At 36.4% G+C, this 26035-nt stretch overlaps 2 protein-coding genes across 11 annotated transcripts in view; one reads left to right on the top strand and one right to left on the bottom strand.

Annotated features, from left to right (window-relative positions):
* SCLT1 (sodium channel and clathrin linker 1) overlaps positions 1-698 on the bottom strand; it is a 134379-nt gene extending 133681 nt beyond the window's left edge. For 2 of the 7 annotated variants that reach the window (XM_081811873.1, XM_081811872.1), the window contains exon 1: positions 118-697. In XM_081811873.1, the coding sequence (XP_081667999.1) occupies positions 118-151 (34 nt within the window). In that variant the 5' untranslated portion in view covers positions 152-697. Of the gene's footprint in view, positions 1-117 lie in introns of all 7 variants that reach the window. The other 5 variants (XM_081811868.1, XM_081811874.1, XM_081811875.1 and 2 more) reach the window with 4 other exon arrangements.
* Positions 699-864: 166 nt separating this feature from the next.
* On the top strand, positions 865-23247 carry C2H4orf33 (chromosome 2 C4orf33 homolog). 4 transcript variants are annotated; one of them, XM_081811877.1, is made up of 7 exons: positions 865-951; positions 5192-5383; positions 10749-10938; positions 15110-15170; positions 17932-17983; positions 18130-18329; positions 20536-23247. In XM_081811877.1, exons 2-7 carry the CDS (start codon positions 5231-5233, stop codon positions 20639-20641), a joined length of 762 nt encoding a protein of 253 aa, XP_081668003.1. In that variant the 5' UTR covers positions 865-951; positions 5192-5230; the 3' UTR covers positions 20642-23247. The 4 variants fall into 4 exon arrangements, with proteins under 4 accessions (XP_081668003.1, XP_081668002.1, XP_081668004.1 ...); XM_081811876.1 differs by having other exon boundaries at positions 883-1162; XM_081811878.1 differs by lacking the exon at positions 5192-5383 and having other exon boundaries at positions 883-1162.
* Positions 23248-26035: the final 2788 nt, after the last annotated feature.

Below are 26035 nucleotides of genomic sequence, written 5' to 3'. Positions count from 1 at the left end.
ACAAGTTTTTACAAATTTCCATGCACAAAACAGACATTAGAAAAACATTAGTTGGTCAGCAATGACGACATTAAACCTTACATGTAAGAATTCTCAATAAAGGAATATGGAGCTTACTTTGATCTCTCACAAAGTCGATTTCTGTGGCCATTTCGATAGAATTTTAGTTTGGAGCTTTCACCACCTTCACTTTCTTCAAAAACAACAAAAACAAAACAAAACCCCACCACCACCACCACCGAAAAAGAAAAAACCCAGAGCTCGCTGTGCGGGAAAACAAAACTAAAGCAACGCTCCGGAGGTTGTCAAGCACTCGAGCGGTATTATCAGCATCCTACTCACGCGGCGTCAACAGCCCCCCCGCCACTTCTTCTCCCGAGTCCCAGCGTAGCCCCTCGCTCAGGCAACAGACTTCAGATTTCAGGTCTGCTGGGGACCCACCAAGTGAATTTTGTTCCACGTTCACCCGAATCCCGGCCGGGTAAAACGGGGACGCAGGTGGCTATAGGCGTCCCGCAGGTCACTCGGGGTCGTATCGGGCCACTTAGGAGACAGCCGAAGGAGCCGGCAAGAAGCCGGGTGACGGCGTCCTTGGAGGAGCGTTTGGGGTGGAGGCGTTGACTCCAGGACGGCGGGGAAACCCGGGGCCAGCAGCGGAAGTCCACTCGGCCCGCCCTGCGACTTTGAAACCGGTGCCCCGGACCGCTCCTTGGAGACGGTAACGCCGTCTGCGTCATCACGTGGCCGTCAACGCTTACGTCATCGCGCTTCCTAGAGTCCTTACACGCCATTGGCTATCTATCAAGCTATGGGCGGAGCTGTGAGAACCTGGATAACAGTGGGTTGAGCCACTAGCGAGGCAGTGGTCAAGCTCGCTGGCCTGAGTCTTCCTGCGGTGGAGCCTGGTGTTTGTGTGTGTTTTTAAAGAAAACCCCCAAAATGTAAACGTAGGTAGGGTATCAAGTACATATGTTAAATGCCCCCGGGATCTTTGATACTTAACACTTCTGGACTGGGAGAACCTGCTGGCCAAAAAGAGTGGGTGGAAAATAAGTGGATTTCTGTGGCTGGAGGCGGAACCCAGACTGGCGGCTTCAGAGCCCACCACCAAGGCTGACCCTCTGGGGGATTTTTGAGTATGGACTTGATCTCCAGAAGCTAAGTACGATCCTGCCTCTTTGGGTCTTTAGAGGAAAGAAACAGCTGTTTAAATATTTAACTGTGTGTCAGTAAGGCATATAGTTAGAGGTACTCCAAAGATCCCGCAAATTCAGCAGTTATTTCTTTAGAGATAACTTTACTTCCTCAAAAAGAAGAAAAAAGTTACATTTTTTTTTTGTCACAAAAAATTAGGCAAAACTTTATATTTGGGGGTAAATGACAATTTCCAGCATTAAAAATTGATTTTATCTGGGTTTAAGCCTTATCTTAATATTGCAGGAAATTTCAACACTTAGCAATAAAAATGTTAACTTGAAGCTAGCCACTAGTTTTAGTGCTTTTTAATAGATTGTGTGTTTTTATTGAAGTAGTTTCACTAAACAGGCATGTCAAGAGGTAGCTCCATTTGGCTTTCTCTTTAACAATTTAAGTTTTATTTTCCTGTACTCTTAATGTTATATAAACGAAGTAATGTTAGCAGAATGTATTAAGAAATTTTTAAAATGTGTCCAACTATGTCCAGCTAGGTATTTGAAGTCCTGAAGCTTTCTCCATACTCACTACTAAGAGAAAGCGGTGGTCCCTTCCTCTAAAGACTGGCTGTTAAATATGAAGGTATATCTAATAACCATTTAAAAAGTTTAGCTTTGTATCAGTGAAGATTGAACTTGATCTGGTTTTTGGTAGCCATGAAGTTAATACAAATAACTTATTGGAAGGAGAAATTGAGTGGGCAAACTTCAACTTTTTTGAAGGTCAGTGTATGACTTTCTTCATGAACTCCTCACTGACTCCCCAAGGGCTTGTGTTTAAGTTCTCCTACCTTTGAATCTGTATGTTGTCATATTGTAGTTTAATTTGGCACCAAACAGTTATAAACTTAATTCTACATTTACACTAGAAGTTGATAAGATACATTAGTGTTTGTGAAAGCAAAGAGTACCTTCTTGATATAAATGATGAGTGGTCTTTGTGTAAAATAAATATCTGAAGTTGGAATTTTTATCTCTGTACTTGAACTAGTTGGCTTATATGGTCAAGTTCAATACAAACTACATTTTTGGGATTTGGGGTTTATTTGGGGAGCTGGTTTGCAAGATTCTGCTGAATTTCAATGGAGTTTTTTCAAAATATTTTTCATCCTTATGAAACATAATTGTTATGCTTCCACTTATCCTTAAAGTATTCCCTCTAGTGTTGCTTGCTTTTAAAAGTTCCTTTGTGTCCTCTACCCACTTTCTCCAAGGAAGGTGCTTTCTTAATACTTCATGCTTCTTCCTCCAGTCTCTATCATATTGTTTTGCAGTTTGTCTCCAGGCTCCATCAGAGTGCCTGGAACTCAATAATAGTTCAGTAAATATCTGATGAAGGAATTAATTTAAAGAATTCAGTGGATGTGCTTGGAAAGTATCTATTAGTGTAATTGAGTACAAGGAATGAGAAGTGGGAGAAAAATTACTTAGTATGTTTTTAACCATTCTCTAGCCCCAATTTCATGTTTTTATGTTAGATATATTTCTTCAATAAAGAAAACCCTTGAAAATTGATAGCTTTTACTAATATTAATTTGTATAATAAATTGACGTTGAGCACCCAGTACTATGTGGAAAGCATCGTGAAGTATTTAAAGTTGGAAATTTAAGCTAGGGTCAAAACCATATGAAACATTCTCTGATATAATTAAATGCCATAAAAAAAGATATTTTTAAAATTTTCTTAATAATTATGTTTATTTTAGGGGTGCCTGGGTGGCTCAGTCAGTTGTGTCCAACTCCTGATTTCAGCTCAGGTCATGATCTCAGCTCAGGGTCCTGGGATTGAGCCCCACAAGGGGCTCTGCTCTCAGCGTGGTCTGCTTGTCCCTCCCCCTCTGCTTTTCCCCGTTTGTGCTCTCTCTCTCAAATAAATTAATTAATTAAACAAATAAGTAAAATCTTTAAACAAATTATGTTTATTTTAACCAGCCAAGAGAAGCATGGCCTAGAAATTGGGAGCTCTCTTTTTAAGCTTGTCTTTTTTATTATTATAATTTTTTTTAATTTTTTAATTTTTTAATTTTTTTAAAGATTTTATTTATTTATTTGAGAGAGAGAGAATGAAAGACAGAGAGCATGAGAGGGAGGAGGGTCAGAGGGAGAAGCAGACTCCCCGCTGAGCAGGGAGCCTGATGTGGGACTCGATCCCGGCACTCCAGGATCGTGACCTGAGCCGAAGGCAGTCGCTTAACCAACTGAGCCACCCAGGCGCCCCTATTATTATAATTTTTGTAATAAAAAAATGATATGAAATCTACTCTCAGATTTTTTTTTTAAAGATTTTATTTATTTATTTATTTATTTGAGAGAGAGAATGAGATAGAGAGCGTGAGAGGAGGGAGATTCAGAGAGAGAAGCAGACTCCCTGCCGAGCAGGGAGCCCGATGCGGGACTCGATCCCGGGACTCCAGGATCATGACCCGAACCGAAGGCAGTCGCTCAACCAACTGAGCCACCCAGGCACCCTACTCTCAGATTTTTAAGTGTAGTGTAGTAGTCTTAACCATATGCACATTGCTGTACAGAAGATCTCTAGAACTCTTCCATCTTGCCTGACTGAAACTCTATATCTACTGAACAATAACTCCTTTATTTCCCTCTCCCACCAAAAGTGATTTTTAGAAAACAAAAATAATAGTTTCGGTAAAACAAATACAAAAGCTATTTTCCCCCAAAGAGGTTTTAAAAAGTATGTTATAAGCAAAATATATTTAGGCTGAACCATGTGAAATTGTGATTTTCTGCAGTTTCATATGGTATAGTTTAATACTTTACCTGAAAATATTTGAATAATGGCTACCCACTAATTTAATCTCTGCTCTTGCCGATCAGGAGGAAATGGTGGTGTCTTTACTTTAAAATGTAGAATATGCATAGTATTCTCAGAGTAGCTGTGAAGTTCAGGTGCAATGACTCCTTCTGAATTAAACCCACGGATCCTATAGACATTTTGGTAACTCTCAGCAACCAAAATACAGAGTGATTCTATTATTTGGAAATATTGTAGTTCTGTAAATTATTACCTTTTCTTGAGAAGTTTAGAAGTTTATGTATGATTATGTTATGAATTTACATTTAATCCTGTGTAGAAACAGTAAGTTCACACTGTCTTGGGTGAAAGAGACACTAAATGAAGGAAAATAGGTTGATAACTGCTGAAGCTGCTAGGATAAGTAAAACTGAACCAACCAGAACCATGTTGTACATCTCTAGGGCACTTAACCATATTTTATTATCTCAAGGGTCAGTTAGACCATCCTGCCTGGCAATCTAGTTTTTTTAGGAAAAACACTTAAGAAACATGTAATTTTAATGATTTGAAACGGAGGTATTTCCTTTTTTTAATTTATTTTTTTAAAATTTTATTTATTTGAGAGAGAGAGAGCATGAGCCTGGTGAGGGGCCGAGGGAGAAGCAGACTCCGCAGAGCAGGGAGCCCAATGTGGGACTTGATCCCAGGACTCTGAGATTATGACCTGGGCCAAAAGACAGACGCTTTACTGACTGAGCCACCCAGGCACCCAAGAAATATTTTCTTTAAGCAAACCTGTATATACTTTAATAATAACAGCTAATCTTTTCTGAGTATTTGCTACATGCATTCTAGGTGTTAAATACATATATATATATAGTGTATATAATGTATATATTATGTATCTCCACTTAGAAAATCCTTTTTACGGTAACTTGCTGATGATCATAGTTGGAAAGTGTCTGAATTGGAATTTGAATCTAGGCATTCCAACGTCACAATCTTTGACCACTATGTATATGCCTCCCAGTAGTGTAATATCATTTACATTTAGAGTAATATTATTTACAGCCAGTGTAATATAATTAATGTACAGTTTTTGCTTATATCGCCAGTTAACCTTTAGTTACATTAAGTGAATTACTGCTGTATGTGTTCTATTGTAATCTTAATGATTCACAGTTCATTTTCAGATTGTTACACGGTATTTATATTACTAAATTACCCTTCCTTCTCCTTCTAGAAAACCACTCAAACTTGAGTGGAATAATTAAAAGTTCTGATGTTCTCTGGTGGTCCTTCCCACTGGTTTTTCTCCCCTGCAAAAACCCGGAGCGTCGGCTTCAGTCCTCCAAGCCCGCCCCCGGGCTGTGTAGGCAGCTGGGTGGAGCCTAAGGCGGAGCACTGTCCAGTCACCTCCCCAGAAAGCTGCGAGGTGAGTGTGGCACGGAAAAGAGCTTCCTGGTCTGTGTTTTCTTCTTGTGTTCTCCTGTTATGCGTTGTTTCCTCGGTTGTTACTTGCAGCTTCGCCCAGTCTTGTTAGCTTTTTCTCTGGTAACTTATTTTTCAGCTGCTTCTTCTGCTGGCGCAGTTTACTCCCACTTCCCGGCTGACTTCCTCATTTCTCCGTTTTTCTTATAAATGGGCGGGGGGACCGGTGGAAGCAGAATGCAAACTGAAAAATAATTATTGTAGGAAACTAAAGAACATTTCGTAAATAGAGGAATTTGGAAATTTTCCTTGTAAAACGTTATGTTGAGAAAACATCTTTTTCCATAACTTCCTTCTTTTAACCTTTGTGGAACATTTTTCATCTCCTAGGCACTTAGTGCGCTGCGGTTCTGTCTCCTTTCTCTTCCTTCATTTCCATAGTACAGACAAGCAAGAAAATAAATTAAAAATTGTGACTTTTTTGATGAAAGAGTAATTTGAAGAATAGAGGTTAAAATGTGGAAAAACACAAATTAACAATAAACATTCTTTTAAGAAAGTCTAAATAGCCAAAATCAAAATTGCATATTAGGCTGGTGATCATTTTGAATGAATATATTCTAATATTCCCAGTATTCATTCTGACATTTAAGAAATGTTCAGCATATATAATATAGAGAAGAGGTATATCACGTGCTCTGAGAGATCCAGCCATAAAATGGACTTTAAAAAATATTTTTAAATTATTCATTTAATTTTTTTTTTAAAAGATTTTATTTATTTATTTGACAGAGAGACACAGCGAGAGAGGGAACACAAGCAGGGGGAGTGGGAGAGGGAGAAGCAGGCTTCTTGTCGAGCAGGGAGCCAGACGTGGGGCTTGATCCCAGGATCCTGGGATCCTGACCTGAGCCGAAGGCAGACGCTTAATGGCTGAGCCACCCAGATGCCCCTCATTTAATTTTTTAATAGTAATGTATATCTATCATAGTATAAAATTCAGGTAGTTTTTTTTTTTTTTTAAGTAATAACAGTTGAAAGTAAGCCTCCCTTGCTCTCTTGTCACAAGCAGATAATTCCCTCAAAAGAGGTAACCACTGCCACCACTGGTTTCTTGTATATGCTTCCTGAGATAGTGTATGCATTCACAACAATAGATGCAAATAGTCTTCTTTTTTAATAAAATAAATTCATACTTTTTGCACCTGGCATTTTTTCACTTAATATATTTTAGATATATAGAGAGAGCTGCTTCACTCTTTTTTAGCAGCAACGTAGTATTTCATTGCATGATATAGCGTAAATTCCTTACTGGTCCTCTACTGATGGGTATTTAAATTGCTTATGGTATTTTGTTATTGTAGACAGTGTTGCAGTGAATATCTTTATACTTAATGTCATTTTGAATATGTGCAGGTGTGATAACTCCTAGAACTAGAATTATTGAGTCAAAGGATATTTGCTTTTTTTGTTTGTTTGTTTTGATAGATTTTGAGTGATTGCTCTTCACAGAGGCTGTACCAGTTATGTCCCAACAATAATGGATTATTTCTCAGTGTCCTCATTATCACAGCATGTTACCAAACTTTCCAATTGGTGAAAATAGTGATTTATTGTTGTTTTAATTTGCATTTCTGTCATAAGTGAGGTTGAACATTTTGTATTTACTTTCTGTCAACTGTTTTTCCCATTTTTCCATTGGGGTATTGAATCTTTTTCCTTATTGATTTTTAGGAGCCCTTTAAACATTAAAGAAGTTAGTTATTTGTTTGAAATACAAGTTGCAGATATTTTTTTCCCCAAACTATCTTTTGATTTTGTAATGGTGGGCTTTTTTTGATGGGTGTAGGCAGAATTCTGCTTTCAGTTGGTTTTTTTTTTTTTTTTAAGATTTTATTTATTTGACAGAGAGAGACAAAGCCAGAAAAGGAACACAAGCAGGGGGAGTGGGAGAGGGAGAAGCAGGCTTCCCGCTGAGCAGGGAGCCCGATGAGGGTCTCAATGCAGGGCTCGATCCCAGGACCCCAGGATCATGACCTGAGCTGAAGGCAGACGCTTAATGACTGAGCCACCCAGGCACACCCTGCTTTCAGTTTTGTTATTTTTATGCAGCCAAATATATCACTTTTTTCTTTGATGTCTTTTGGGTTTGGGGTTATATTTTAAAAGGCTTTTTCTACTATAAGATCATCTTTAAAAATTAATTTTTTTCTTTTTTAATATGGCTTTTATTTGTAAATCTTTGATTCATTTAAAACTTAGTTTGGTGTAGGGATTCGACCTTATTAAATTGGACTACAAAATGAACCGATTGATAATAGACCTAGTTGGTTTAGCTACATGAGACCTGGTTGGTTAGCTACATGAGAATCATCTCTAACTCCCCATAGGCTTATGCTTAATTCCCCTAGCACCTGGTATGGTACTCGAAACAAGTGAGTAGTTAATAAACCTTTGATAAACTAAACTGAAAGGAAGTTTCTAGATATATTACTTTAGTTACTTACCTTTGTTTTGGTTGAAAGAGAATGATAGCACAAACACAGCTGATTTCTTTTGCACAAAACCTTAGAATCATGAAATTTTGGATCCAGAGACTAGGATGATTATTCACCTGACAAATAAATAATGAGTTCCTATTACTTACAGGCATTCTAGCTGGGAATGGGGAGAGGGCAATGTACAGGCAGTAGAGGATGACAGGAGGTAGAGCAGGGGATGCACACTAGCACAGGTCACGAAGGACATTGATAGTTGAAGTGTCTTTACTTCATACAAGCACATGCGCAAACAAAAAAAAAATTGAGAGGTAGTGAGAATTAAGCTTCAGGAGACAGTTCTAAGTATCCCAGGAAGTTGGAAGGAGAATCCGTTGTCTCTGTCTTGGTCCATGTCATCTTTAGATTACATTGTAAACTAGTGGGCAGGACTATACTTTTTAGGTTACTTTTGTTACAAATATTATGCACACTTGGATTAACTTGGATTAACGTGAGTGTTCTTTAAGCAAATTAACAAATTGTCATTCTAATAGGAACCTATGCCACTTTATGCAATTAAAGCCAAAATTACATTCTGCCCTTGGGCATGTCAGCCATGGCACTCCTCCCTGCTGATGGAAGTCTAGTCAATATTTCTTGCAGTAATTTCAAACACTGCTCAAAAACATCAGGGAAAAGGGCCAGTAGAAAGTCTTGAGGCACCACTACTTTATACTCTCAACAAGAGTAGCTCTGCTTTTATATTTAATTTCTTCGTAACTTTCAGGTAAGATTACATTTTGAATTAATTTGAAACTATAAAGTACACCTCGCTCTGACCACAAGACCCACCATGTGTGCATGGAACTGACCAGCCATTTTTAGGATCAAATCCCTGGATATGCTTTAATTCCATTTAGATGTAAAGATGATTGCCTGCAAGAGCTGGGAGTTGGAAGTTCCTAGTGGAAACCCTACTGATTAGGATAGGGATCCTTTTAATGTGTGCGGTGTTTTTGTAGATACGGTGGTTCTGTGGAGAATGAGTGAATCTGCCAAAACTTCTTAGTCGCTAAATTATATTTTGCCAGGATTGTCAAGCTCCAAGTTAGGAGAATAGCATATTCTCTCAGCATATTGGTATAAGAATCAGATTTAATCAGCATTTCTAACATCTTGATTTATTCTTATTTCTTCCTATATGCTTCAAGATGATACTTACTAGTACCAAAATTTGGGATAGAGATTTATCCATTTATATATGAAGAATGTGCCTTGATATTTCTACTAAAGAAAATCAGTATATTATTGAGGTATTTTATTCCATATAAATCAGTACTAAATTCTACAAAAATCAGAATCAGTTTATAGTGTCTTATCACTCATTGAGCTTATTTTAATAATAAAGAATATAAATTATTGAATATATCCTCTTCTCAAATACTGTTAGTTGCAAATGGGTTATATAATACCAGAATTATTTTTTTAAATTTTTGAGGTTATCAATTAAAATTTGGTAGCCTGGAGTGAAAATCAGGAAGAGCTGCATACTTTAGAAAAAGGTTTTCAGAGATCTTGGATTCCTGTGTGCCACAGAGCTTATATATTTGGATCTCCAAATGATTGGTACCTCGTAGGTACTCAGTATGTATTAATTGAAATAAATTTATCCAAAACTTAACTTTATTATTTGCAGTAAAAATAACATATGAAGCAAGGAAATGTATTCAAAGACTTCAGATAAGGGAAATTGAAGTCTGGAAATAGCATCATTACTAATCAAGAATAAGATATAAGGACCTAGTATGATTTGGGTAATCTACCACTCTTAAAATAAATTTTGCATCTCCTTGCAGATTCCTGAAATATCTTCATCTGGGAAAACATGGCTTACATTGGTTCAGTTTCATGATTTGCCAGCCATATGACCTTGGACAAATCGATTTCTTCATTTGTAATGAGGATAAAAATAGTTCTTTGCAAGTTTGTTGTGAAATTAAATGAGATAATGTTTGTAAAATGCCTGATATGTAGTGTTTAATAAAAAATATAATTTTATTAATGTAATGCTATTTATGTCCATTTAATCCTTAGAGAAAAAATCTAAAATGCAAATGCTGCTTGTAGCAAATGTATTTAGTCTATTTCAAAGTTTAAATGATAAATTCTGTTCCCATTTTTCAATTGGAGAGAAGGGATTAACCAAACATGTGGTCATTTAACATGTGAAATTTCAACAATTGAAGCAGCTAAGAAAATCTATACCCTGAGACCAAGGAAGACAATATTAAACTCTATTAACCTTGAAATGGTTGGAGTACTCCCCTCCCTGCAACTCCCACCCTACAAAGAAAGGGTTTTAGCCAAAGAAACAAGTGTTAGCAGCAGTGCTTCTGCTGATTTATAGAGTTATTTTTTTTATCAGATTGAATTTTATTATAAAGATCTTGATTCCCAAGGGATCCAATAATTCGGACACCTGCACACTTTAGAATAAAAGACAAAGGATGGCATAGAAACTCGTAGTGTTTATAGTCGTTAAGTATATAAGTTCATAAGTATATATGAACAGTTTCTTCTGTGGACTTAATTACAGTTTTTAAAAATGATTTTGATACACTCTTTACAAGGTGACTTGAGCTGGATCTAGACTTAGTTCTTAAACTTTTCTAGTTCTAAAACTTTTAGGATCCAGTTACCTATTTTACAGTAGAACTCCTGTCCATGGTTTGCCATAACACAAATGGCCTTTTGACTCTCAGAACTGTGTTCTTGTCACTCTGCTGCCTTCCTGTCTGCTTTTTGACATTGAAATTTTCATTTCATTTCCAACTAAAGGAAACATTTGTTTATTGTTAAAGAGTTTTTTTAAATTTTTTTTTCCTTTAGAATCTTCAGATGGATTTTAAAATTGAACACACTTGGGATGGTTTCCCAGTGAAGCATGAACCAGTGTTTGTCAGGCTGAATCCAGGTGATGGAGGAGTGATGATGGAAGTTAGTGCTCCATTTTTCAATGATCCTCCAGCCCCACTTGGAGAACCAGGAAAACCTTACAATGAACTGTGGGATTATGAAGGTAAGTGGAAGTACTGTATTTTATTGCAAATATAAATCTCTTTATAATAACTTCTCCTTGAATTATTATTTTATCTTGCTGTAAGGAAGTGAGTGCTCTTCTGAGCAACTGACATGTGCAGTTTCTTCCATTCTCTACCAGTCTCTCATTCTGACTTTTTCACCATCACCTATGTGACTTCAGCTATATAACTAGAACAGTGAAAAATGGCAAGTACAAATCCAGATTTTTAAATTGCTGCCACATTTCTTTCCTTTACTTCTGATACCTATTTTAAAAAGAGTTCACCAATTCTGTTTTGTCTTTAAGTATCTTCAAATTGCTGCTTTAACCTTATAAACCTTCTTTGTGGAAGTTTGGGGATGTTTTACTTATTATAGAAATACTATCAACTTTAATATGAAATGTAGTTTTTATTTTATACTGGCAATTAATCTCACATGTCAAATGAAGGCTAAAGGACATGCCATAAAATGACACTGTGCCAGATTTGCTATATGATCCCCTTCTAATATATTGTAATTAAGCTACCAAACTTATCTTTCTGAAATACTCTTTATGATTCCATTCCTCAGGTCACAAACCATAAGTATCCCTGAAATAAAGTTCAAACCCTCATATAAGCTTTTAGAGTACTCATAAATTGGGCTCTTCTATTCAATCAAAAGCTCTTTTTTAATATAGCAATGTTACATTAGTTTCAGATTCACAACATAGTGATTTGACAAGTCTGTACATTATGCTATGCTCACTGCAAGTGTAGCTACCATATGTTACCATACAGCACTGTTACAATACCATTGACTATATTCCCTGTGCTGTGACTTTTATCCCTGTGACTTATTCATTCCATGACTGGAAGACTGTATCTCCCACTCTCCTTCATCCATGTTGCCCATCCCCCTACCCTCTGCACCACACCTTCCCCAGCCCCTGGCAACCATCAGTTTGTTCTCTGTATTTATGGGTCTGTTTCCACCTTTTGTTTACTCATTTGTTTTGTCTTCTAGATTCAATATGTAAGTGGAATCATATGTCAACCAAAAACTCTTGACTTCTGAAAGGCTAGTGGTCTTACTATCCATGCATATTCTCACCCATGTACCTTTTCTCATTCTATTCCCGCCCCCCACCTCTAATGCACTTAGTTCAAGGTCTAATATAGGTTTCATTTCTTTAAAGAAACCTTTGATGATTCCTGTAGTCCATACTAACATCTGAAGAGCATGCATTTTTCAGTGTTAATTTATCATATGTAAAACATATGTTATCTTTTATTGATACAGAACTTTTACATACCAGCTACCTACTGGTGTAGACACTAATGTGACTTATCTACTAGAGGTACTATACACACCAAACTGAAGAAGTCCTAAACTCAACTCATCCACTTCTCTCATAAATCTGCTTCTTTCCCCAATTGCCCAATCACTATAATACATCGATTCACTAAATATAAAAATATGAGATCTTTCCAAGATGTCCTTTTCCGTCATTCTCCATATTTGGATTTATTTATGAGTCCTATCAGCTTCACCTCTAAATGTTTCTCTAATTTAGTACCTCTTCTTCATTCACACCATCCCTACCATAGGTTAGGCCTTTATGATCTTTTACCTGGGCTAGTCAAAGCATCCTTAATAGTCTTTTTACCCTTCAGTCCATCCTTCACTTAGAAGCCAGAGTGATCTATCGAAAATGAAAATTCAAACTCATAATTCAGGTCCTTACAACCTTCTCAGGCTTCCTGTCCTCTCAGGATAGTTTCACCCTTCTTATTATGATCTCTATATAAGATTTTCCATGACCTAGCCCCTTATTCTCTTTGCAGCATTACTTCTTTGTGCATTGAAATGTTTGCCTAGGAAAACTGAACTGCTTGTAGTTCTTTAAGGGATGATATTTCCTAATCATGTACATTTGATTATACTTCTCTCACACCCTGGAATGCCCTTTCCATCATTCTTCTTCCCCCAATTCCAACTTATCTTTCAAGGTGGAGCTTAGATAATACCCTCTCCAGGAATCCTTTCCTAAACCACTTTTTGGAGCTAAGTGTCTGTTTTCTTTTTTTGTGTGTAGCAGCAACCCATATCTCCTTCCCTTGTGGTATTTTTATTAAGAGTATCAACTTGCGGGGCACCTGGTTAGTAGTAGTAGGAGTAGTAGAGCTGAAAGCAGTAGGTTGAACATCTGCTTTCAGCTCAGGTCATGCTCCCAGGGTCCTGGGATCGAGTCCTGCATCGGGCTCCCTGCTCTGCGGGGAGTCTTCTTCTCCCTCTCCCCACCCCCACCCCCCGCTCCTGCTCTCTCTTCCTATCTCTCTCTCTCAAATAAATAAATAAAATCTTAAAAAACAAGAGTATCCACTTTCATGTCTGATTAGATTGTAAGCTAATTAAGGTACTCCCAGAATTTGATACAGTTTTTAATACAGAGAAGATGCAAAAATGATTTTAAGATGATATGCAAAATAGTAATTAGAAGATGTATTAGAGTTCTCCAGAGAAACAGGACTGAGAGGGAGAGAGAGAGAGAGAGGGAAAGACAAAGAGAGAAAGAGTGTGTGTGTGTGTGTGTGTGTGTGTGTGTGTGTAGAGAAAGAGAAAGATTTATTTTAAGGAATTGGCTTATGCAGTTTTGGAGGCTGACAAGTACAAAATCCGCAGGGTAGAGCAGTAGACTGGAAGCCTAAGGAAGAGCTGATACTGCAGTTTGAGTCTGATGGTCTGCTGGCAGAATTCCTCATGGTCAGGGGAGGTCTGCCTTTTTTCTGTTAAGGCTTAGATGATTGATTGGATGAGACTGATTGATTGGGTAAGACTCAGCCACATTATGGAGGGTAGTCTGCTTTACTAAAAGTCTACTGATTTAAATGTTAAATCTCATCCAAAAAAACACCTCCACAGAAACATCTAGAATAATGTTTGACTAGATACCTGGGTACTGTGGTTAAAGTTGACACATAAAATTAAGCATCATGGAAGCATTCTAATTCATTTAGGTAGAAGACTTAGAAAGGGACAAGACTCTGAACTGTTGATGGAACTGTATCTAAATCTTAGATATTTCATTATAAAAATAACATGGAAAACTGGAAACAACCTAAATGTCTATCATAAAAGGATTATGTGAATAAATTATAACATTCTATAGAAGAATACTATGCAGTAATTTAAAAGCATTAGGTTTCTATATGCTGGAAAGTCTTTTTGTGAAAAAGGATAGTTGTAGGCAAGTATGATTCCATAATTGTTTTTTAAAATCCATGCTGGTAAAATAGGTTGTAGAAGGACAGAAAAAGTCTGACAGGTTTTAGAGCAAAGTGTGAAGAAAAGGACTTTGACTTTTTACTTCATATGTGTTTATATTGTTTTAATCATTTATAAGAAATATATATTACTTTCATAATTAAATAATTTTTAAAGGATGACATGCTCAGAAAACTCCAGGAAGTTGTAAAGAGAAGAAAAATCACCTACCTGTATTCCCTCTATCAGAGATAACCAGTCATTTTTTGTGTGTGTATGCATACTTTGCAGACATCTAGACACACAGGCACACATGCACATTCTTATTCCATGTACATTTGGTTATTTTCTGCAGCCTGCTTATGAAATATCATGGCTATCTTCCCATATCAAAAAATATGTAAATGTATAGTTGTTTGTAATGACTGCATTATATTCTATTGCATGGAAAATATAAATTCCATAATTTATTTAACAGCTCTCCTATATAATAGTTTTATTTATATCATAGGAGATAACCATGTAGATCATTCCCTATTTTTGAGCAATACTTTGATGAACAGCATTATACTTACTTTTCCCAGTTGTCTGATTATTTCCTTAAGATAAATTCCTAGAAGAAGGTAACTGGCTCAGAGTCTGTTGTAATAACATTCATTTTTTTAAGAACCTCACCCAACACTAGGCTTTATTAATATTTTTAACTTAGGACAATCTGATATGGGAAAAAATTGATGATTTATTTTCTATGTATTTCTTCTTCCAGGCAATGTGTATTTATTTGCTTTTCACCTTTTCCTATGGGGATAGAATTATAGTTAAAAATAATGAGTTAATTCATTTTGTATTCTAAAAAATAAATTATTTATTACTGAAGTAAAATTAAATTTCTCAGTATGTCTTATCTCTGTTTTCAAAAGTTGTGGAAGCATTTTTCTTGAATGACATAACTGAACAGTATTTAGAAGTTGAACTTTGTCCGTAAGTATAAAATTTTTTCTAATTACTACATAATTTTTTTTTTTTAAAGATTTTATTTATTTATTTGAGAGAGACAATGAGAGAGAGAGCACATGAGAGGGGGGAGGGGCAGAGGGAGAAGCAGACTCCCCGCCGAGCAGGGAGCCCGATGCGGGACTCGATCCCGGGACTCCAGGATCATGACCTGAGCCGAAGGCAGTCGCTTAACCGACTGAGCCACCCAGGCACCCTAATTACTACATAATTTGAATACAGTTAATTTCTAGTTATAAATTATATGGTTCATGGTAAAAGCTCAACCAAAAGGAAGAATGCTAATCTGAATAATATATAATTCTTTATTTTCAAGTAAGCATATAACTTATATTTTATAAATATTTGAAAATATTACATTGATACTATTTTCAATTCACTAATGTGGCTGGTTTTCTAATAAATTGAAAGTTTTTTTGTAAAATGAAAAATCATTATAAACATCAGAAACTGTCTCTCACTCTTTATTCTGAAATTTGCATCATTATGTATTAGCTACTCAGAAATAAAGGGAGATATAGATACAATGAATTGAACTAGTTTCTTTTAGAGAATTTTTTAAATAACTAGATTAAACTTGAATTTTATGTATTACGTATTATATATTTATGTATTCTTTCCTTTATTCATCACTCATTTATTGAGTATATACTGTGTCACTTCGTGTTCAGTGCCAGGGATAAAAATTAAATCACACATAGTTTTTTTTAGACTTATTAAAAATATTAACCTTGGACTCTTTTGTTCAAATTTAACCAGTCCTTTGGGAACCCTCTTTACCTTGTTGGCAGTTTTTTCCTATATATGTGAAAAAGTAAATTTATGCCTATCTGTCATCTATATGATAACAAATTTTAAATTAGTAAACTATTTAGTAATGAAATATTTCTTTGTATTGCCATTATTCATTTTAATTGACCTTTAAATACCTCTCAGTATCTAATATCCAGTAGCCTCTGTCCCTTTGTAGGGTGGGCAGCATCCCAAACAGTTGATTTAAGTGAGATTTTAGATATCATTTTCTTTTTCCTTAGTTTGATTTCTTGCTAATTCTAATGTAGAAAACATAGCTGTTCACAGTTATATTTTTTGAGAATAATCATGTATCTTCGTGTGTTACCTTTTAACTAACATGCCAGAATCTTTTATTGAAAAATATGATTTAACTGTCATGTGAGGTAAGAAAACTTCAACTCTTGTGTGATTATTTTTATCATACAGGTGAGAAAGCTAAGGCAAATAGATTTATAACTTGTCTAGAAAGCAGTTAAGAACTTGGATATGCTAGAATTCTAGTTTTATCCTTAGTTTTAATTTTATTAGATGATATCAATTTATTTTCCCAAGGTGATGACTTAGTAATAGATGAATAGAATAATTAGATTCTCTTATTTTAAAATTATATGATAACCATTATGTATAAAATCAATAATTTAAAAATATATTTTCAAGTTAAATTATTAATAAGTTAAAAAAAATCCATAGAGTAGTTTGGTTTCATATATTACGGGACAGTTAATAATCAAGAATCATGGTTTTGCTTCAGGCAATCAACTTCTGTGACAGTTAATTAACCTCTGGGAATATTGTTGTTTTAATTTGCAAGGACTTTTATCCCTCTAAGGATATTCTTAAAGTTGCATAATAATAATAAAAATAAGCAGAGAACTTTTAAATGAAAAATAATACTTGTCTTCTGTTAGAATAGTTTACTGCAGGGAAATCCTCCCTGAAAAGCTCACAACAGACCATCTGAGGAGAAATGTTTAGTCTTTTCCACTGACAGTAAATTTGCTTCATGTAACTACTTGAAATCCTTTGATTCTTACTGACCTGGCTAATCCCAACTATGCTCTCTTAATAGAATTCCATCTGAGGATATATTTTGTTTCTTTGAAAATGTGTCATCAGTGTCTGAAACTAATGGTAGAAAGCAGGAAAATACAAGAGGCAGGCCGGTCGAGGACAGTTGTGGGAGAGAATAGATCCAAATTAAAATCTTCAGCCTGTTGACTTGTATTAGACAATCTATGTTTTTATTTTCTGTCTTCCTAATGAGCTTCAAGATAGTTTTTTTACTGAAATAACCTTTAGTAAAGTTGTTGGATTCAGACTTAGAAGTTGGTACCAGCTTCCCTTAGGGTACTGTAGTTTTTGAAATGGGTTTTATTATGAGCACCAGATACTATGGTATCCCCCACCCCTTTTTCATACTTTGCACCATCTAACCAGTTGAAGTATTTTATATAATTTCTTATTTACAGAATATAAAAAGCAGTCTGGACATGTGTAGCTTTATGCATTTGACTGCAGTTGTCTGAAAAATGATAAACTCAAAGATTGGTATTTGAAGTAACTGAACACACTGGTTCTCCCTATAATTATCCAATATTCATACTGCATCTTTTTTTTAAAGATTTTATTTATTTGTTTGACAGAGAGAGAGACCAGCAAGAGCAGGAACACAAGCAGAGGGAGTGGGAGAGGGAGAAGCAGGCTTCCTGCCGAGCAGGGAGCCCGATGTGGGGCTCGATCCCAGGACCCTGGGACCATGACCTGAGCCGAAGGCAGATGCCCAACAACTGAGCCACCCAGGCGCCCTAATTCATATTGCATCTTTTAATTATTTGGAAATCTAGTTATAAGCACATATTGCAGATATGAAGGAAAGTAAAGAAAATAACATTTGTTTCTTTCAAACACTCATGATGAGTTTTAATTTTGACAGTCATGGACAACATTTGGTGCTCTTACTCTCTGGAAGACGAAATGTGTGGAAAGTAAGTAAATAAAAATAATAGACAAAATCTTTAAATATAATCTTAGAGATATATATGCCATATGTAAAAGATCTATATATCTTATATAAAATGTTTAAAGTATAAACCTGAATTTACCTTTTGTGTTTCACATGTTGTTTCTGTAGCAAGAACTTGCTCTGTCATACAAAGTGTCTAGAGGAGAGACAAAATGGGAAGGCAGAGCTTATCTTCCTTGGAGTTATTTTCCACCAAATGTGACAAAATTCAATTCATTTGCAATTCATGGATCAAAAGATAAAAGAAACTACGAAGCTCTTTCCCCCGTACCTCAACATGAACTGCAACAAGGACAAAAACCTGATTTGTAAGTAGAAAATAAATGAAGATAGGTTCCAACTCTGAGTTTTTTGGAAACTAATTTTGGGTAGAGCAGTAGTAACATTTTTCACTCCAAGAAGACGTATGTGTACAAATGCCTAGCAGAGTTATGTGTTCCCTGATTGTCCTCAGTAAGTACTTGACAGACTGACTTTGGACAGACATAGGCTCTCTTACTGCTGTCAGTAGAGCACTTATATTTCCATAGTGCTATGAGAAAAGTCTTACTTAGTGAGTATTGCCACAGCAAGTATCAAAGTATGGTTGCAAATTCATTTATGATCTCTTTCAGAGCTAAATGGCCAGAGATGTCTGTGTTTCCTGGTGTGGGTAAAGGGTTAATAAATCCTTTCTTGTGGCTTGAGAATGTGATCTTCAGTTAACGCTCTAGCTCTCTTCCCCTAGTAACCTCATAAGGATAAAAATGTCAACTATATTTCTAAGCAACTGCCTGTCATAATAATGACCCTTAATTGGTAAACTGATTCTGATCTGAGAGGAATTATGAATAAACTCTGAATACCTGATAGGGGCCACATGGCTTTGGGATTTCCCTTTAGCAGTCTTGTTTCCCATGGGGATGCTAGAAACTATAATAATGAAGTTATTATTACAAGAGATATTGGCTCCTGTGGGGCAGCAGGCATGTAAGCTAAGGTATCTCCTACACTTTTTCAGTTTGAGTCTTAGCTCTTTGCACCTAAAGTTGTCACTTAAGGAGAATATAGCTCCTGGCCAGCCTTATAAGTGCTTCATGGACTGCTATAAACACAGTAAAGGCAGATGCTGTCCTGGGGCAAGCTGAGATTCCTGCTCTGTATCTCTCTGGGTGTACTTGGTGTGGCCCAGTCTGGTGAGATTTCATGTTTAGAAGAGCCTAAAGAGATATCCTGGTGGACTTTGAACCATGGTAGACTTTCCTGCCTTTTTCCCCTTAGAAAGTGCTATACTGTCCTTCTCCCTGTTAGCTTTTTCCTTCCTGTCGTGCTCTTACTTCACTCACTTTGCCTTTATCTTTTCTAGCCTAGCCTTTATTCTGCCTGACACACATTTCCCTTTGCTTTTGTCCCCAGTCCTGACCCTTTTTCTTATCCTTCCCTGTTGCCTTTCTCTTCATGCTACCTCTAATCCATCTCTGTTGTTTCCCTAACCTCTTTTTTTATTTTAATTTTTTAAAAATTGAAGTATAGTTGCTACACAATGTTACATTAGTTTCAGGTATACAACGTAATGATTCAACAAATCTATATATTATGCTATGTACACAAGTGTAGCTACCTTCAGTCTCCGTATAATGAACGCTATTACAATACCATTGACTATATTCCCTAGGCTGTACTTTTTATCCCTGTGACTTAGTCATTTCATAACTGGAAGTTTCCTAAACTTCTTAATTTTGGATTGACAGTGTGACTCTAAACCAGGTTCATCCTGGTTCAGCCTGCTCAGTGCGGGGCAGAATGGGACAGGAATCCAGATGGAACTCACTCAGGGCCCTCATATCAAGATGGCTTTTTTCTCTGGCTCTTCACCACCTAATGCCTTCCTGTATTCAGGCTCCTCATTTACAAGTTATTGGAGACTTACCCTAGATAAAAGTATGAGTATACCATTGGTCAAGGTAGAGTCAGGGCAGAATGATTTCCTGCACAGGTGAGATCCACTGTAACACGTTAGTTAAGCCATTGTCTCCTCATTAAGCCACAATACTTGAATGGTTTTCTTAGAAAGAAAAGAAGTAGGATTAAATCTCTTTTACATTCACCTCTCTTGCTTTGGCAAAGTAGTCTATCCTCTAAGTTACAGAGCTGAAACTTTAAAACGATTATCTATATGGCATATAAAATATATCAAAATTTGAATGTAAAAACATCTCTAAGAGTATAATATTTGTTTAAGGCTAGATAGAATGAGTCAGATTTTGAGGGTTGATTTTTATTTCTTCCCTCAGCTGTGAGGGAGCTTTTCTAGAATTAAGAGGAGAGTGTTTTGAGATGTCAGTGAATTTCAGAGCTGAATGTTTGATAGCAAGAGTGAGAAAGTTGTACACATAGAATACATCTTACCTTTGGTATTTTTTAAATAGAATGTTGTTCTATCACAAATGTGACAAAATAAATAGCCCTTCAGGATGACTATTTCACAAATGCGTAATTCATTTCAATTCTCACCTTCTTTTTATTTGTGTTTAGTCATCGTCTGGAATACTTCAAGCCTTTCAGTTTTAATACACTGCTTGGAGAAGAATGGAAACAACCAGAATCAGAGCTGTGGTTAATAGAGAAACCTGATGTATAGGAGTATAGTAGATGACCATATCAGTCATTTCTTCTCTGTGTCTTTTAAGGTAAATCAATAATATGTATAATCTCTTTTAATCACGATACCACCAGCACACTTCAAGAACAACTATTTTCAGGGGCACCTGGGTGGCTCAGTTGGTTAAGCGACTGCCTTCGGCTCAGGTCATGATCCTGGAGTCCCGGGATCGAGTCCCGCATCAGGCTCCCTGCTCGGCAGGGAGTCTGCTTCTCCCTCTGACCCTCCTCCCTCTCATGCTCTCTGTCTCTCATTCTCTCTGTCTCAAATAAATAAAAAAAAAATAAAAAAAATAAAAAAAAAAGAACAACTATTTTCATAGAGGTCAGTGAAAATGTAGTATCTTTGCAGCAAGTTGTATATGAGTTAACAAGAAAATGGAAAGTTTGTAGATGACTTTAACTAGGAAGTTAAAATGTTTCTCAGAGTCATTCAGTCTAGGAGCCATCACATCAATCAGTTCTATCTGCCTTGCATTACCATCACCCCAGATATCCCTGACTCTGTCAACCAACACCATTATTTCTCCTCCCACTTCCCTAAACCTCAGCCAGCCTGAGACTGGAACATCTTATTTGTGCATTTTTTTAAGTTCCATATAATGTACAGTAATTCTTTACTCAGAATCTTCTATGCATTCTTGAAGTGGGTTGAAAACAATGACCTATTTCAGTTGAGCAGGAGATCTACATCTGTTAAGGCATCATTAAGATACATATGTATTTAACCAGCTGTTTTTCCTGTCTTATGACTATTTTTAGTCTGTAGAAGGAAATGGAATGAAGTAGTCTTGAAGTTGGGCAACAGATTCTGCTTTCATTTACAAACAAATGACATTTTCTTAATGCTGTTAAACCAAATGCCAAAATATCTTCACTTTATTTTGTAAACATCAAATACTCCTGGTCTAGGATTTTTCAAGTTTTGTGATGTGATATAGTTCAGAGTTTAAAGCCATCTAGTAGATCATCTATGAACTTCTCCACCAAACCTGGTCCTTCACTAGCATTCTTAACTCAGAGAATAGCAGTCTTGCAGAAGAACTTTTTTTTTTAAAGAACTTTTTTTACTTGTACAGAATACCTAGTTGTCTACCCAACAATATACTTTATCCTCTTCTTTTTTACTAACAGAGCTTGAATTTTTAGGGTCACTGCTCAAAAACATTTTTCCAGATTCCTCTACAGATAGAAATGACATGATAAAACAGTTCAGTTTAATGAGATGTAAGTATACAGTGTTAGGTGGAACTTTAAGAAAAGATGTTTTAGAGATGAAAGATTCAGATGCCATACACATTTTACCTTTTGTCCTTTGCCCTCCCCCTTCCTTTTTCCTGAATTGCATAATTGAAACCTGAGGTAACACACTAGCTGTATTGTATCAATGAGGAGACAATCCAGGGTCAGCTGAGCAGTAAGACGAAGGAGCTTGGGTTCTAAACAGTGCAATAGAGTAATGTATCATATCTGGACTGCCTACCTATAGATTTCTTTATATAGGAGAAAATAAGCTGCCTAATTTGCTTTTCCAAACTGATCTCTAGATTCAATACAATCCCAGTTAAAAATCCCAGAAGGATTTTTGGGGTAAGAGAGAAAGAGACATTAGACTTCACCAAAATCAAAACTTTCTGTTCATCAAAAGCTTCCGTTAAAAAAGTGAAGAACTAAGCCACAGATTGGAATAAAATATTCAAAATATCCGTATCTGACAAAGAACTTTTACCCAGAATATATGAAGAACTCCTATAAACCAGTAATAAAAGGAGAAGCCAGTTAAGGACACTTCACAGAAAAAAAAATATACAAAAGGCCAATAAGTATATAGAAAGTCAACATCACTTATCATCAAGGAAATGCAAATTAAAACCACAAGATACCACTAAATGACTAAAACTACAAAATATACACACTGGTTAAATGGTTAAAACTGAAAAAGACTGACAATATCAAGCAATAATGGGAATGTAGAGTACCTAGAACTTTCATACATTATGGATAGGAATGTAATATATGGTACAACCACTTTGGAAAACTGGAAATTTCTAAAGTTAAATACACACCTACTCTGTGTTTCAGCAGTTTCATTCTTAGGTATATAGAGAAATGAATGTTTATGGCAGTTTTATTCATAACACAAAACTATAAACAATCAAGTTTCTATCCACAGGAGAATGGATAGACAAACTGCAATACAGTCAGATAGTGGAATAACACTAATGAAAACGAATGGACTACTGGTACATGCAATAACCTACATAAATCTCAAAAGCATCACATTGAGCAAAATAAACCAGGTACAACATTCTGCATAACCGTCTATATGAAGGCCAATTATAGGCCAAACTAGGCTGTAGTGATGCATCTCAGAACAGTGATTGCTCTGGGTGAGGGAAGGGGATTAAAATTAGCTGGAAAACGGACATGAGGGAATTTGGGGGGGGGGAGTAGTTGAAATGTTTTGTATCTTGATCTGGCTAACAGTTACTGCATACATTTATCAACATTCCCCAAGCTGTATATTTAAGATTTGTGATTTTACTCTATGTAAATTATACCTTAATAAAATTTTGTTATAAAATAGCTGTAAATTAAATGGAGTTAACTTCTACTGTATATTGTTCCATCGAACAATCACTAGTGCTAGCTAAATGTGGCTTATTAACTAATTTTTTTCATTTATTAAGTATGTTTTCTATCTGAAAAGAGAGCTGGTATAAGATAAATACTGACTTTTACAAAAGGCCATAAGTGTCTTCATAACTACATATCATGGTGGCAGTGTTAGGCATCCTAGATAAATTCAGAAAATAATTTAAAAATTGACAATAGTGACTGACTAATCTGGCAACAATATGCCGGTTTTGGATAGGAAAGGCATATTTAAAATAGTCTGTGGTGACTTACTAATAAAATACCTGAAGCAATTTTAAAAATGCATATAAAACGATCCCCAAAAAAAGAGATATATATTTAGTGTGTCCTGATTTGAAAAGTGAATCAATCATTCTGAATCACAGTTTCAGATATAAAGTGTAAGTGTTTATAATATGGGGAAAAGTAAAGCACAAATATTTTAGATATAACCATAAAAATATTGAATTTGAATGTTGTGATTTGTGAACTTTCTAAAACCCAGTAGGGATCCTCTTTTTATCTGTTTAGGTGTCTTTAGAACATCTTAACTTTTTCTCATCTAGGTAAGAGATATTTTCCTTCTTCCAATACCAGGCAAGCAAAAGCACCTTATATAACCATTTTCTTTTGAAAGGAGCATGGAGTTCAACCACAGAATTTTGGAAAATTTGTCCATTAGTAACATACAAACAGTGCACCCTATAGAAAGTTAGTATTTGAGAGTGGGGTTTGTAATCACTGTTTCAAATTTGCTTTTCAACTTCAGGACTATGAAAGAATAATCATTCCTTTGTTTAATATATGTATAAATGCATTTCCTTGCTGTGTTCTGAATTGTTCACTAAGGTATCATGCAGATTCTCTCTTCTCACCCCCTAAATAGATTACACAGTACATGAATTTATTCAAGTGTTTTCTCATGCTGCTTCACAGCTCCAGTAAAGTGCAAGTCACAGTCCAGGGGTAAATGCAGTAGTCCCCCCCACCCCTATCTGCAGTTTTGCTTTCATTGGTTTCAGTTATCTGTAGTCAACTGTGGTCCAAAAATATTAAATGGAAAATTCCAGGAAGAAATAATTCGTAAGTTTTAAATTGCATGCCATTTTGAGTATCCTGATGAAATCTTGCACTGTCCTGTCTGGGACATGAATCATCTCTTCGTGCAGTGCATCCACGCTGCATATGTGCTACCTGCCCATTAGTCACTTAGCCATCTGGGTCATCAGATCGGCTGTCACAGTATGCTTGTGTTAAAATAACCCTTATTTTACTTAATAAAGGTCCCAGAACTCAAGGGTGATGATACTGGCAATTCAGAGGTGCCAAAGAAAAGCTGGAAAGTACTTCCTTGAAGTGAAGAGTTGAAAGGTCTCAACCAAATAGGGAGAGAAAAAAAAATTATATGCCGAGGTTGCTGAGATCTATAGTAAGAACAAATCTGTCTGTGAAATTGTGAAGAAGGAAAAAAGAAATTCGTGCTGGTTTTATTGTTATGATCTCTCACTGTTCCTAATTTATAAATTAAACTTTATTGTAGGCATGTATGTAGAGTAAAAAGCATAGTATATATAGGGTTGGGTACTAATCATGGTTTTAGGTATTCACTGGGGGTCTGGGACATATCCCCTGCAGATAAGGTGGTGGGGAGGGCTACTATCTACTTTGTATTTTTAGCCAGCAACTACTTTTTTTTCACATAAAAAAATTTGCCACAGAAAATATATTTAAGTTTTTCTCCTCCTTTTCCTCCTTTTTTTTTTTTTAAAGATTTATTTATTTATTTGATAGAGATAGAGGGAGAGCACAAGCAGGTGGAGTGGCAAGCAGAGGGAGAGGGAGAAGCAGGCTCCCCGCTGAGGAAGGAGCCCGACGTGGGGCTCGATCCCAGGACTCTGGGATCATGACCTGAGCTGAAGGCAGCCGCTTAACCGACTGAGCCATCCAGGCGCCCCTCCTTTTCCTCCTTTTTAAAACATTAGGCTTTGGGGGCAGAAGATAATGAATATGATTAATCCAATATTTAAAAAGAAAAAGGATACAAATGGGGAAGCAATGATGGGAAGCCCTCAACTCTTCCAGTTGTGCTTCAAAGCCCAAGGATCATCTTCTCCTTCCCATTTAAGGTTCCACAGTATTTTAACATTTCTTTATTAGAGCACTTGTCCTACTGTGTATTGGAAAGCTCTTCTCATCCTCTAAGCCTAACATTTTTACTCCAGCAACCAGTTGTACTCCGTGAACTCACAGCACCTTGCCTTAGCTGCACTGTGTACCCCTTGCTTCCTGCACCAGAGCTTTGCTGCTGCCTCAGCTGTGTGGAACACATGCAGGAACCCCCTTACCCATTCTCACCATAGACTACCCTGGATGTGTGAAGGAGCTAATAACCCAGGGGCAACTCTTGAACAAGGAGGATGGGAGGCAGTGGTTAAATGCTCTTCTCTTGTTCTTCAGGTTGGCAATTCTGAGGTCCCTTCCACACAGTTCCTCAGAGGGTCACTAAAGGAATCACGCTTCAGCTGCCAACTGATAGCAGGTGCAATGGCCAACTAATAACACACTTCATATTGCCTTTTCCTCATTTCCTGTTTTGCTCTTCCTACTTCCCTACTCCTGTTTGTAATTACTTTACCAAAATCAACCTACATGCAGGCTCTTGTCCCAGATCTGTTTTATGGGGAACCCAGGCTAAGTCAATTGTTACCTGAAGTGGCTCTAGAAAGTAGCCTGTCAG

The sequence above is a fragment of the Leptonychotes weddellii genome, chromosome 2 (assembly GCF_054177405.1).
Source record: "Leptonychotes weddellii isolate Sample4059 chromosome 2, ASM5417740v2, whole genome shotgun sequence".
Taxonomy (NCBI): Eukaryota; Metazoa; Chordata; class Mammalia; order Carnivora; family Phocidae; genus Leptonychotes; species Leptonychotes weddellii.
This window is presented reverse-complemented; position numbering and strand designations above follow the sequence as displayed.

What these genes read in the sequence shown, in the direction of transcription:
- C2H4orf33 (XM_081811877.1), top strand. Translation starts at nt 5,231, where the DNA reads ATGTTCTCTGGTGGTCCTTCCCACTGGTTTTTCTCCCCTGCAAAAACC. An exon ending in TTAGAAGTTGAACTTTGTCC is followed by an intron (nt 15,171 to 17,931) that starts GTAAGTATAAAA and finishes TAATTTTGACAG; the next exon opens with TCATGGACAACATTTGGTGC. An exon ending in CAAGGACAAAAACCTGATTT is followed by an intron (nt 18,330 to 20,535) that starts GTAAGTAGAAAA and finishes ATTTGTGTTTAG; the next exon opens with TCATCGTCTGGAATACTTCA.